We start from the raw sequence: 15,037 nt of genomic DNA, 5'->3' as shown, positions 1-15,037 counted from the left end.
TAATTTAAACATAATTATTGGTATGTATTTGCTTTATAGTTATTTTAAAAGCAACTACATACTGAAATTCAGATATTCTCCTGCCCCGCTCTGCAATTTTTCACACTGAATCTTGAGTACTTCTGAAAAATGTTAGAAATGGGATAAATCTAGAACTGAATTCTGATTTTCATTTTAACCCTCCTTTCTTTTAGACACTCTATGAAGTTATGTGGAAATGAGAGAGATTCATGAAACCCCTTTGCCGGGAGAGAATGTCTTTCATGAATGGAGCTTTGCTTCTGGTTTTCACAGGACATTGACATTGCAGCAGAGCCATGGCTGCCCTGCCTGTTATTTTCAATAATTCACAGAACATCTGAGCAGAGATGCTTGCCTTGGATTTACAGATTTTCATCCCGATACCTTGCTTACTTCTTTGGGGCAGAAAAGCTTGCACTAATTGCTCTCCATGGTGGCTAATCTTTTCAAGAGCCTGATTTTACCTTACATACATAAGCTTTGCAAAGGAATGTTTACAAAGAAATTGGGAAATACAACCAAAAAAAAAGAGAATCGTCAGCAGAAAAAGGATCAAGACTTTCCTACTGCTGGCCAGACCAAAACCCCCAAATTTTCTAATACCTTAAAAAGCACTGTAAAGAAGATTGCAAAGTGTTCAACTACTCGCAACTTATCCACTGAAGAAGAGGAGGCTGATAAAGAGTTTTCCCTTTCACCAACATTCAGTTACCGAGTAGCTATTGCCAATGGCCTACAAAAGAATATTAATGTAACCAGCAGTGATAATGAGGATCGGCTTCAAGAGTTATCTTCAATTGAGAGTTCCTATTCAGAATCACTCAATGAACTAAGGAGTAGTACAGAAAACCAGGCACAATCAACACACACAATGCCAGTTAGACGCAATAGAAAGAGTTCAAGCAGCCTGGCCCCCTCTGAGGGCAGCTCTGATGGAGAACGCACTCTACATAGCTTGAAACTAGGAGCGTTACGCAAACTGAGAAAATGGAAAAAGAGTCAGGAGTGTGTCTCATCAGATTCAGAGTTGAGCACAATGAAGAAAACCTGGGGAATAAGAAGTAAATCTTTGGACAGAACTGCACGAAACCCAAAGACAAATGCCCTGGAGCCAGGATTCAGTTCCTCTGGGTGCATTAGCCAAACACATGATGTCATGGAAATGATCTTTAAGGAACTTCAGGGTATAAGTCAGATTGAAACAGAACTTTCTGAACTACGAGGGCATGTCAATGCTCTCAAGCATTCCATCGATGAGATCTCCAGCAGCGTAGAGGTTGTACAGAGTGAAATTGAACAGCTACGCACAGGGTTTGTCCAGTCGCGAAGGGAAACCAGAGACATCCATGATTATATTAAACACTTAGGTCATGTGGGTAGTAAGGCAAGCCTGAGATTTCTAAATGTGCCTGAAGAAAGATTTGAATACGTTGAAAGTGTGGTATACCAAATTCTAATAGATAAAATGGGTTTCTCAGATGCACCAAATGCTATTAAAATTGAATTTGCTCAAAGGATGGGGCACCAGAGGGACTGCCCAAATGCAAAGCCTCGACCCATACTTGTATACTTTGAAACCCCTCAGCAAAGGGACTCTGTCTTAAAAAAATCCTACAAACTCAAAGGAACAGGAATTGGAATCTCAACAGATATTCTTACTCATGACATAAGAGAAAGAAAAGAGAGAGGGATACCGTCCTCCCAGACATATGAGAGCATGGATATAAAGCTGTCTACTCCAGAGCCCAAAAGCAAGAACAATTGGCAGTCACCTGATGACAGTGATGGAGAGCTGGAATCTGACCTCAATAGAAACAGTTATGCTGTGCTTTCCAAGTTAGAGTTTCCAACAAAAGGAAGTACTTCCAAGTCAAGTTCAAAATCACACAATGCTAGAGCCAAGAATAAAATTGCTAGTAGCAGCAGAATTTCAAATAAATCCGATTATGATAAAATTTCCTCACAATTGCCAGAATCAGATAATTTGGAAAAACAAGCTACAACCCATTATGCAGTTGCTACACCCCTCTGGCATTCACAGAGTGATTTTTTTACTGCTAAACTTAGTCGTTCTGAATCAGATTTTTCCAAATTGTGTCAGTCTTACTCAGAGGATTTTTCAGAAAATCAGTTTTTCACTAGAACTAATGGAAGCTCCCTCCTGTCATCTTCAGACCGGGAACTTTGGCAGAGGAAACAGGAGGGCACACCCACCTTGTATGACAGTCTGCAGGATCAACATTCGAATGGGGCTGTTCAGGGTGTCCAAGGGCAGAGTGAAATTGAGAACACAGAAACTGTGGATAGTGGAATGAGTAATGGCATGGCGTGTGCATCTGGGGACCAAAGTCATTACAGTGAGTCTCAGCTCTCTTTACATGAGGATCTTTCTCCGTGGAAGGAATGGAGTCAAGCAGAGCAAGGAGCTGACTTAGGGTTGGATTCATCCACCCAGGAAGCTTTTGACTATGACACAAACAGTCTATCTGATCAACAACTAGATATTTACAATAAAGACCTAGAAGACTTGGGAAAGTGCCCCAGTGACCTTCAGGATGACTCTGAGACCTATGATTTCACGCAAGATGACAACTCGTCTCCGTGCCCTGGGTTGGATAATGAACCACAAGGCCAGTGGGTTGGCCAATATGATTCTTATCAGGAAGCTAATTCTAATGAGCTGTACCAAAATCAAAACCAATTGCCCATGATGTATCGAAGTCAAAGTGAATTGCAAAGTGATGACTCAGAGGATGCCCCACCCAAATCTTGGCATAGTCGATTAAGCATTGACCTTTCTGATAAGGCTTTCAGCTTCCCAAAATTTGGATCTACATTACAGAGGGCTAAATCAGCCTTGGAAGTGGTATGGAACAAAAGCACACAGAGTCTCAGTGGGTATGAAGACAGCGGCTCTTCCTTAATGGGGAGATTTCGGACATTATCCCAATCAACCGCAAATGAATCAAGTACCACCCTTGACTCTGATGTCTACACAGAGCCTTTTTACTACAAAGCAGAGGATGAGGAGGACTATAGTGAGCCAGTGGCTGATAATGAGACAGATTATGTTGAAGTGATGGAACAAGTCCTTGCTAAGCTAGAAAACAGGACTAGTATGACTGAAACAGACGAACAAATGCAGGTATATGATCACCCTTCATATGAAACACCCTATGAAACCCCACAAGATGAGGGTTATGATGGGCAGGCAGATGATGTGGTTAGTGAAGGGGGATTGGAACCATTAAATGAAATATCAGCTGAAATGGAAATAAGAGAAGATGAAAACCAAAACATCCCTGAACAGCCAGTGGAAATCACAAAGCCAAAGAGAATCCGTCCCTCTTTCAAGGAAGCGGCTTTAAAAGCCTATAAGAAGCAAATGGCAGAATTGGAAGAGAAGATCCTGGCTGGAGGTACTCATGTTTACATGCTACACTTTGAGCTAGTTGTATTTTAACATTTGGTGGTGCTTCTTTAGAGCATGTTCTGTGTTTACTCTTGAGAAAGAGAATGTATTTGTGAGAAATTTGCATGTTTATTTTGAGAAGGGTATTATTTTACTCTGCTCCCCCAACAAGCTGGGCTTGATGATTTAAAATCAAGGTGTTTTCAAGTAGGTCATACTAAAAGGAGCCCTACAGTCTGTGGATCAAGATTTCTCTGCTAGCATTGGTACAAACCCCATTTCATATTAACCAACTTTGTGGCATCAGTCATGAAAAAAAGGGTGAGTAAATTCAAAGAGCAGCCTGGGATTATTCTTTGGTTCTATTCGGTTTATAGGGGTGAGGAGAATGGTGTAGTTAATCTTAAAGAATTAGGAAAGATGGACCCCCAGACTTACCACTCCCTTTCCCATCAAATCTATAGTTTGGAGCCTGGCAGTAGGAAGAGGTGGGTTTGCACAGCCAACCCTAACCAGTCCCATGGAGGACCACTGTCTCCCTCACTGCCTATCGATGAAGCCGAGGGAGTACGATACAGCCAAAACCCTAGGCCGTGCCTGAATGGTCATGAGTCACTCTTTGAGTGGGAGTCAATATTGAGTAGAGTCAAGTTCCCCTTTAAAGAGTAGATTGGAAGTCTCTCTCCCCTTATGAAAATGAAAAGAGTTACCTTATTTAACAATTTTACTTGATTTTCTAGGGGAACAATTTTGGATCACACACGTGAAAATTAGCCACTTAAAAATGAAACTTTTTTTTTTTTTACTTTTTATTTTCAATTAAACTTCACCCACACTTACCTGATCCCTTATCATTTATTTTATTTGCATGCTTATCACTTTATATCTCTGGGATAGTTTGATATTATCTCAGTTGTAATGAATTATATATTTTAAAGCTTTCCTTATTTATGGCATGGTAATCTTTAACTGAAGTATTTACATAATATTCCATAAAGGTATATATTTATGTGATCACCTGGTACTTGCCATTATGAAATAATATAAAAATTTCTGCAGCCAGTAGCTGTTTATATCATCTTTGTCTGAACAAAATTGTGATCAGACATTCCTCCAAACTGGTCATTTTCTCGTTGATATGGGTGGATTCTTGAATAATCAGAAAACTTTATTGTTAAAGTATTTCGGACCCTAAGGTAATTGAAATAACAATTAAGATTATCTGCTCTAAAAAAAAGTCTGTCTATATAAAACAACATACCCTATGTAATTAAAGAACCACCTAAGTCAAAGGGATCTTGGGTGCATTAGCTGTGACTTTGTTGCTGTTTTCAGGAGGTAATTCTCAACTATATTTAAAACCAATGTGAAAGTGCAGAGTAGTCAAAATTTTATGCAAATAATAATTCATATTAGAATAATAGCTATCTTATTTAAGAGTGATGTTTAATGGTTAGATATCCTTGTTACTAAAACTCAGTTAATAGTTTCTTGGGATAAAGGCCAGCAGTTTGGCATTGTATTTTATTTATTTTATTTGCTGTAGATTCAAAGAAGTCTACTCAAGAGCATATTAAGACTAACCAGTGTGTGTGCACGTGTGTCTGTTGTGATGTAATAGATATTTTAATGCCAACTGGTTAAAGTACCTGAAATACTAGGCGGTATTATAAAAATTACAAAACTATGTTTCAGGAAAAAAAAATCAATCTTCATTAACTTTTAAAAATTCCAAATTAGCAAGCGTCTGCAAAATAGATTTCTATTGGTATTGACCCTTCAGGTAGTTAACAACCTTAATCATCCAGTGACACTTACGCTTAGAGAACAGAAATACACTTGGTTAACTACACGTCACCAATTTAAGAATCTCAAAATAGGTAAAGCAACATCGTACCATATTCCTGACATACTAGCCTGGGCTACTGAGGACCTAGACCCCTCCACCATCTTGGAGCTTGGCTTGTTATCCTTGAGCCAGCTTTGAATGGAATCTGTTGGGGATCATCTATCCTAGAGGAAATCAGACACACATCCTTAAGATGCTCTTTGGTTGCTTGAAAGGCACCAGATTGACTACCCAGGAGGCTGCAGTAGCCTAGATTTTAAAGGCCATCTTTTCTCCCTTTGGCAGGAGTCAGTCAGTTGTCTCCCTCCTGTGCCACCAATATGCCTCAGGAGGAAGGGCAGCCAAAGAAGGGCATTTTTCAGGCCCCTTCACTGCTCAGAGCATCCCAATGAGGTGTGAATCGTCATGATGGATTTTTTTTGTGCCCAAGGCCATCTGCTTACTGGGCTTTGGGCAGATGCCAACAGATTTTTCTCTCCATGACTACCTAGTCATCATTAGGTAGCAGTGCTCTTTTCCATTAGTAATCTGGCAAGATTAGACTGTAGAGCTCTTGCTGTAAAACTCTGTGGGATGCTGTTTCCCCGATAGAGCTTTATGGAATTATAAACTCGTAAATTATTTCAACTTTTGTCTTCAGCATCCTGGTATAGAGGAATTCTGAAGACCACAATGTTTATACATATGGATATTTGGTCATATTGTTTTTGAGAACCTTCACCCCGAATAGCATGCCAGTGGGAAAGAGATTTTGGAGCGTGTGTAGCCAGAAACTCCATGGGGTCATATTCTTCCCTTGTTGCTGAGCCCTGCTGAGTGGTGACTTTTGTGTAGCTGGCCTGAACCCCACACCATGATAGTGCCTCGGATCCCCCACCTCCAGCCCCACACCACCCGTTTACTGGAATTAACTATCGTCTCTTCTGAATTCCCAGATACTTGCCTCTTATGGCACTGGCTTCCACCTTACATAATGACAGTTTGTGCACCTTTCTCATTTGGTCTTCTAAAGTAATCTGGAGATGAGAGCTTTGTCTTCTTTTCTTCATTTGCACTGTGCCTAGATCAGTGCTTTATATGGAGTTGGCACTGAGTTAATGTGTGTTGGATTAAAGCCTGAATCAAGGGGAACAGGATACTAAATAAAGCAAACAAACCAAGCTTCAAAGTTAAGTTGAAATCTAAAGTGTGGCCTTAATTGCTAAGATTATGACTTTATCTTTTGAGAGTTCAAAAGTATGGTTAGAAATAAAAGATTATTGGGGCGCCTGGGTGGCACAGCGGTTAAGCGTCTGCCTTCGGCTCAGGGCGTGATCCCGGTGTTATGGAATCAAGCCCCACATCAGGCTCCTCCGCTAGGAGCCTGCTTCTTCCTCTCCCACTCCCCCTGCTTGTGTTCCCTCTCTCGCTGGCTGTCTCTATCTCTGTCGAATAAATAAATAAAATCTTAAAAAAAAAAGAAATAAAAGATTATTATTATTATTATTATTATTATTGTAAATTTTTAAATTTGAGTATAATTGACACACAATCTTACATCAGTTTTGGTGTACAGCATAATGATTTGACAAGCCTATACATTATGCTATACTCACCACAAGTGTAGCTACCATCTATCACCCTACAATGTTCTTACAGTACCATTGACTATGTTCCCTATGCTGTGCCTTTTATTTCCATGATTTATTCATTCCGCAACTGGAAGCCAATATCTCACACTCCCCTTCACCCATTTGTCTTTTCCTCCATCCCTCTCCCCTCTGGTGAACATCAGTTTGTTCTCTGTATTTGTAGGTCTGGTTCTACTTTTTGTTTGTTCGTTTATTCGTTGTTGTTTTTTTTTTTTTAAGATTCCCCTTAAGAGTGGAATCCTGTGGTATTTTTCTTTCTCAGTCTGACTTATTTCACGTAGCACAATAGCCTCTAGGTCTGTCCTTATTGTCACAAACGGCAAGACCTCATCCTTTTTCATGGCTGCATAATATTCGTGTGTGCGTGCGCCAACACACACCCCACATCTTCCTTATCCAGTCATCAATCGATGGACCTTAGATTGCTTCCATTTCCTGACTATTATAAATAACTATTATAAATAAGCAGAGGGGTACATCTATCTTTTTGAATTAGTAAAAGCCTGTTATTGAGCCCTACTACATACCAGATATTGTCCGGGCAGTCTCTCTGTTTTTATTTTTACTTCTTACAATACCACTATGAATTTGATTCCGTGATTATTCGATTTTACAGGTGAGGAAACTGAGATGCTGAAAACTTGTATAACTTACTCAGTGTCTTACAGATAGTAAGGGGTGGATCTCGAGATCTAGGTCTAGATGGTTACTTTGGTATTTAGAACAGCCATATGCTTACTCACTTCAGAGATTCTTTATTCATGTTTAAGGTGGATAAAAACATGATGAAAAAGGGACAGCATTAGCCACAGGTTTATTATAACTAAAGGATTTTCTTTAAAAAACAGTAATAATACAAAAGGCACTGAGGTTTTGATATAAAATAGTTCATTCTCAGCTTTCCTGCTTCAAGTTCCTGATACATCTTATAAATCAAGGTTTGTAGAGCCCAATAAATACTGTACAATAGCAGCTCTATGGATGATGTATTTGAAGTCTGAGGATACTTGACCTGGAATTAGAGTCTAACATCAGTTTGAAGTAAATTTTCTTTAGCAGAACAAAAATCTTGTTTTGTTTTGAAATGCCATTCCCAGACTGTCTCTAGATTCTGAAAGAGACTGTGACTTCTGTAATTAGCATAATTAATGATATTTTTACCATGGTGTACATTTTGTGTTCTAGTAGTTGTAAAATTTGTGGAAATATTTTGGCTTCCAGCAAAGAAATGAAATTGAATGTAAAAGATTTTCCTAAAGTTGAGACTTCATTACATTAGACCAGTGGTTCCTAATCTGGCCGATTGTTAGAATCATCTGGGGAGCTTTTGTAGTACTTGTTATTGTTCCCAACAAGAGTTGTTGTAAAATTATTAATTATTAGGATCCTGTCACTGAATGTTTTGATTTTGTGGTTCCGTACTGGGGCCCATGGATCTTTATCCAAAACTGTATTGTTATTGATGAATTATATGTGCCCTTGTAAAACACACACACACACACACACACACACACACACACACACGCTAAAATAAAATCCAGAAAATACAAAGTGAAAAGTAAAATTAACAACTTCTATTCTTCAGAGAAAGAAAATTTGTTTCTGACCCTCTATAAACACACATACATTTCCTTTCTTTTTAAATTTAACATAAATGGTATTACATTTCATATATTCATGTTGTTCTGTACCTTGCTTTTTCCATGTAATATATATTTGAAAGATCTTATTATGTGATTACCTGCTGTATTATTTTCAGTGACACAAAGATTTCCACTATAGTTATTGCATAATTTATTGACTCAGTGCCCTACCACTGAACAGTGAAGTTTCTTAAAAACCCACAAACAATGCAGACTTATTAGCTGCCTTTGAACAAATGAGATAACTTGTATAAATACCTAGATGTTATAATTACTCAGTCAATGGATTTCCTCCAGCTTTGGCGAGTTAGGATCTCAGGAATTCTAGGCCAATTCATAGCACCTATCATAACTGTAAATTTATATTTGTGTATATAATTATTTGGTTATTATAGATCTCTGCTACTAGACTAGCTGGTGGAGTCAATGAGTGAATGTTTGTTTCTGTTGCTATTGTAATGCTAAAGCCTAGGTCAGTGGCCTAGAGTAAATACTCAGTAAATTTTTGTTGATTAGATAAATATATGCTAACCCACTCCCTATGTTTCTGGGCTACCTAGTTCCACATATGGTGGAGAACTCATAAAATTAAAATACACTTCAGGTGTTTTTTTTTCTTTCAATCAAAAGGACATTTTAAAATTATACATATTTTAGCAGAATACAATAGGCAAAGCATGATCGAGAATGAAAACATGACTTTTCCCTCTTTGGCTCAATAACATCTGTGAGAAGGCTACCTCTTCTTTCCATGATGATGTAACCTATGCATCTGCAAAAATGTGTTTGAATTTACTTAAATTCCAGGTTTCATGTTGAAGAAGAAGAAATATTTCAGCGAAGTTCTGGGGCTTTGCTGGCCCAAATCTATCAAGAGGTGCCTCTCTAACGTTAGGGTCCAGGTCAGGAAGGATGGGGTCTGCCTTTTGTAATCTGTTCCGTGGGTGCTTCTGATTCAGATGACCATCAGAACACATTTAAAGAGTGCTACTCAACACCGTGTAGCAAATATTTCACCTGCCCACATAGACTTGTTTTAGCTCTTCTTCTTTTCAAAGTAGAAGAGACAGAATCAGTTTAAGGAAACGCAGGAATAATTTCCACAACTTAAAAACAAATACAGGATGATTTCCTAGTTCTCCGGAGCAGTAGGTTATTACACTTAATGAAAAAATGATGATAGTATCTACACATTAAAGCATAGGAAAGCAATAGATGTATTCCTTGAAAGGTGTGAGTAAACTGAAAATTTTAGCAATTATCTATATCAAAGGTTCTAGGAGATTCTTTTTTAAAAGATTTTATTTATTTATTCGACAGAGATAGAGACAGCCAGCGAGGGAGGGAACACAAGCAGGGGGAGTGGGAGAGGAAGAAGCAGGCTCGTAGCAGAAGAGCCTGATGTGGGGCTCGATCCCAGATCGCCGGGATCATGCCCTGAGCCGAAGGCAGACGCCCAACCGCTGTGCCACCCAGGCGCCCCAAAGATTCTAGGAGATTTTGCTGTAGAAACCATTCAATGCATATTTTGCCTACCTGTAAATTCCCATCATCCTACATATCCCGCATTTTATCTGTTTTTGCAGGTTTGAAGTTTGTTTCATTATTATTGTTGTTAGTAGTATTAGTAGAGGTCGTAGTGCATCTTTACTCAAAGTAAGCATAACAGTACTGGTCATAGTGGAAGGCAACCTGTTTATCAAATGTTCCATTAAAATACAATGCATAGCAATAAACTTTGTTTAGTATTATTTGCTTTTTAATACTTTAGAATAATCTATAATATAAAGTGATTGTTTCAGTTTTTGAAATAAACTATGATCTAGAAAGGAGACCTGTGAAGAGTGAAGTGGCCAAGGGCCCCTAGAGGCATCAGAAACAGCTGGCATCTCTACTTCTTGCTAGACATAAAGCCCAAATGCACTGGGGGTAATTCTTCTCCATCCTTCTAGGATACAGGATTGGAACTCAAAGAACATTAGAAGGGAGACAGATAATAATGGTGGTGTGTATAAGGAGATCAGTTCCAAATGGAGCCAAAAATTTTCTTTTCTTTTGTTTTTTTCTTTCTTTTTTTTTTTTTGTTTTTTTTCTTTCTTTCTTTCTTTCTTTCTTTCTTTCTTTCTTTCTTTCTTTCTTTCTTCTTTCTGTTTTTGTTTTTATTCTTTTAAGTAAAGCTAAAGGTTTCAAAGTATATTCTGGCGTGAGCTAGAACTAAGAGAGTAGAAAACCAATACATGCTTAATGCCTTCCTAACAGGTTCAGTTTTAGAAATTTTAAGGACGTACTTAATTCTCACTATAATCTTGGGAAGGTATTATATATAGTCACATATATTATACCTATCTATACCTATATCTATATCTAATCTCCACACTTTAAAAATGAGATGACTGAGTCTCAGAGAAGCAAAAGCAGATCTAGGTCATACAGCTAATAAGAGTGTTGCTCGAAGCTGATGTACATCTGACAGAATCCAGAGCCTGATGCTATTTCTGTGACACCCCGTTGCAGTCGTGGGCAAGTGTTATCATGAAAGGGCATGGCCCATGTGCTTCATGGTCAGCCAGTTTTTGTGTTAGCTGCTGTAGTAGTGACCTGTGTTAACACAAAATGGGTAATAATGATTTGTGCTAGGAGGTAGTATCACATTTTTAGGAAGTTTAGAAATCTGAAAGGGTGACATTTGTCACATTAAAAGACTTTATTAGGAGTAAAAAGGTGCTAATAACAGTAGTTTTTAAGGAATGAAAATTCGATAGAAGACAGGGAAGAAATTCACAAGGATACACAAAAGCCATCTACTAAGAGTAACAATAAAAATGTAGAGTTCAAAGATTTTGTTTATTTATAATTATTAATGGCTCCCAAACTATGTACCTGGAATCCTTATCTTTGTGGAAAAGCTAAAAACAGAACACATTTTTCAAGAAAATATTAACTGACAATGAATTGTGGTGATTTCCAGATTGTATTAAGAGACTGCGGCACAAATTTCCAAATTCCAGAGATTAAAGAGTTTTATGGCAACATCTCAGATCAATAGGTTTTTCTTTGTTTCTGCTAATTTCATTGTCCATGTTCTTCCTGCAAGTTCAAAAAGAGAGGTATATCCTATAGAAATTGTGACTCATTTGTGCACTTCCTGCATGGAAAGAAATAAACTCTGAAGCTGATGTGAGACGCAGTTGTTATTGATTAGATTAAAATGGGAGATGCTAGGACCTGGAATAGATGCACCGTTGAGGTCATTCGGGATCTGAAGCTCAGGAGCAAGTGAGGGGAGGAAGTCCAATGTGGCAGAGAAAATCTGTCACCTGGAGATAATATTTTGGAGAATGGGTGACTAATAAACCATCTGCCGGTAACTCTGTGTGTCCGTACAGGAGGTAGAGAACTGCTGGGAGCAAAGAGTATTGAAGGCTGAGGTGAGCAGGAAGTTGCTTTTTGCTGATAGGGGCTTGGTTGCTTGGTTAGGGACTAGGGATTAGGGAGAAGAGAAGGTTCTAAACATCCTGGAATGTGATGTTTTTCTCTGAAGAGAAAAGCAAATCCCAGAGGGACTGATATACTAGACAAGTTATCAGGAAGTGATTAGTTACCTGAACTAAGGTCCAAGGTCAGGAATGAGTCTCTAAGAGAGTTTTTTTTTTTTGTTTTTTGTTTTTTTTGTTGTTGTTGTTTTTTTAACCTGATTGTTCTGGGGCATCCAAAGCCATTTGTGGGCAGAATGACTTGAGGCCGAGTCCCTGGTTGCTGGGATACCCTGATCCCAAATAGAACTATTTCTCATGTTTAAGGTATTAGCTTAATTTGCCTCCATTTACTACAAGACCAGCTAGAACTAAATGCATTAATGGACTTTTTAATTATGTCTTGTTTCAACTTATAATATGCTGCTGCTTCTCCTTTTTAAAGGAAAGCATGTTACAGAATCTTGTCTATTTCATTCATCAAACTTGGATCATGCTGGCTCTTAGCTAATCCCCAAAATAAAAGAAGTCTTCAGAGGATAAAGTGGCTACCATTCAGCAGGTTCAAACAACTGTGCTATGACTCTGTAGGCAAACCCAAAGGGTCCTAAAAATATATTGAGTATGTCATTTTATTTAGAATAAATTTATCTCTCCCTACTCCTTCCAACAATCCTCACTGTCCTCAATTTATCCCTCACTTTTTCCCCAGTTCAAGAATGGTTACTACTTTAAAAAGGATAGTACTTATTTTGAAGTATGAAATTTGATGTTTGTGTGGGCATATTTTTAAAATGTAGTATTGACGCACACGCACACACATATTTTCTTAAGAACCCTGTAAGGCAGGTAGCTTAATAATGAATAACATTTATCGAGTCCTTTGTTGTCTGCCAGACATGATTCTCAATATTTTACACTATAGTCATATAATCCTCAAAATAACCCTATTAGGTGGGTGCTATTATCTCCATTTTATAAATGAGAAGCAGAGACAGGGTGACTTAATTAAGGGGAGGAAAAAAAATTTAAAAAGTGTCAGAACCAGGATTTAGAATTAGGTGTTTATCTTCCAGATTCTATGTGCTTACCTACTGCCAGCCTAGTTTAGGATTTTGGAAATTAAATGTTGGTATTCCACTGTCTAAGATGGAGACCTGAGGTAGCAAAATGTTGAGTTACCTGACAGCACTGATTTGTCAGCAGACCTATAATTACAAACTGTTCTCTCAAATCATAGGCTAGCACTCACGCTATCCGATCATTCTCCCATTGCACATAATATTGTTACAGGCAACGTGATTATCCAGGTGTCATTTCTGTGTAACTTGTGGTAAAAGAAATTGTTGACTGTATGTAAGTGGCAACAATAAATGACAGATTGAATATGATCTTATTTCTCAGAGATGCAGGTTAAGCTTCCCCCTTTTTTTTTTTTTTTTTAAAGATTTTATTTATTTATTCGACAGAGAGAGACAGCCAGCGAGAGAGGGAACACAAGCAGGGGGAGTGGGAGAGGAAGAAGCAGGCTCCTAGCGGAAGAGCCTGATGTGGGACTCGATCCCATAACGCCGGGATCACGCCCTGAGCCGAAGGCAGACGATTAACCACTGTGCCACCCAGGCGCCCCTAAGCTTCCCCTTTTCTTAATGCCTTTTCTGATGCTTAGTGATGTCTTGTGGAAAGCCTGTAGTTCGAGTTGCCTATTTCTGTTCTTTAGTGATTGTAGTTAAAGATATACACACTCTCACGGACAGCCACACACACACAGAAAATGTGAATTCACTGAATGCTTGACATGATATTTACTTTCTAAGGAGAACCGAAAGGAAATTCCCAAGTTGGTCGACATTCCTTTTGCATTTTCTAAACTCATAAAGCAATTCTAATATTTTTAAAAGTTAACTATCACATATGTTTAATTCTTATAAAATATCAGTGAAATAGACTATAGCCAACTTCCTCAAGTCTCTCACCTCAAGGTAATTAGCAGTAGTTATATAGATTGTAAAACCAGCAAGTGATGGGACCAGGTGTCAACCCAGGACTTCTGTATCCTACTGTGGTACTCTTTGCACAACAACACGTTCTTAGCTACTTGCACACATTTGTGCTTTTTCCTCCTAGACGTTAGAGCATCTGGTCTGTAAAAACTTGTGGGGCTATGTCAAGGTATTTCTCCACTGGTTCCTAAATTTAGTTATTCTCAGATTTTAGAATGCATAAAAATCACCCAGAAGTACTTGCTTAAAAATGTAAGTTATTTGGTCCAATCTCTAGTTGGTTCCAATGCAGGACGATCCATGAATCACATTAAGAAATGCTTAATGGGGGGCGCCTGGGTGACACAGCGGTTAAGCGCCTGCCTTCAGCTCAGGGCGTGATCCCGGCGTTATGGGATCGAGCCCCACATCAGGCTCTTCAGCTATGAGCCTGCTTCTTCCTCTCCCACTCCCCCTGCTTGTGTTCCCTCTCTCGCTGGCTGTCTCTGTCTCTGCCAAATAAATAAATAAAATCTTAAAAAAAAAAATGCTTAATGGATAGTAGTTAATAGATCCTAAGTGCTCTTCTGCCTTCATCCTTTCTTGAGTGATTCCATTTGCTCCTTTGGCTTGAGTTCCCATCTGTGTGCTGATGGTTCTAAATCAGTGTCTGTGGGCTAACTCACCAAGCCTAGTCGATTATATACATTCATTCTTTCTATCATTAATTCACCCACTAGTGAACTCATTCTTGAGTAAATATAAAATTGCCTGGCTGGGCATTGGGATAAAGTGGTGACAAATCTTATTTGGTCTTTGTTAAGTGGGCAAGATGAATTTAAATTCAAAAATTTACACAAATATATCATTTTGTTAAGAGAGCATATGAATTTAAATTCAAAAATTTACACAAATATATCATTTTGTTAAGAGAGCGTATTCTAGTTTGGAGGTTAGAGAAGACTTCCTATAGTAAATGATACTTGAGCTGAGATCTAAAGATTAAATATACTGAACTAAACTAAG

General features: G+C 38.4%; 1 protein-coding gene across 2 annotated transcripts in view; it reads left to right on the top strand.

Annotated features, from left to right (window-relative positions):
* The first annotated feature begins 448 nt into the window (after window positions 1-448).
* Window positions 449-15,037, top strand: part of UNC13C (unc-13 homolog C) — a 538,361-nt gene continuing 523,772 nt past the window's right edge. The window contains exon 1 of one of the 2 annotated variants that reach the window (XM_008705990.2): window positions 449-3,440. In XM_008705990.2, coding sequence (XP_008704212.2) covers window positions 452-3,440 — 2,989 coding nt within the window. In that variant the 5' untranslated portion in view covers window positions 449-451. The remainder of the gene's footprint in view (window positions 3,441-15,037) is intronic. The other variant, XM_040620622.1, reaches the window with a different exon arrangement.

This window comes from Ursus maritimus, unplaced genomic scaffold (genome assembly GCF_017311325.1).
Source record: "Ursus maritimus isolate PB19 unplaced genomic scaffold, ASM1731132v1 scaffold_35, whole genome shotgun sequence".
Lineage (NCBI taxonomy): Eukaryota > Metazoa > Chordata > Mammalia > Carnivora > Ursidae > Ursus > Ursus maritimus.
The sequence above is the reverse complement of the archived record's forward strand: the minus strand, read 5'-3'. Positions and strand labels throughout refer to the sequence as shown.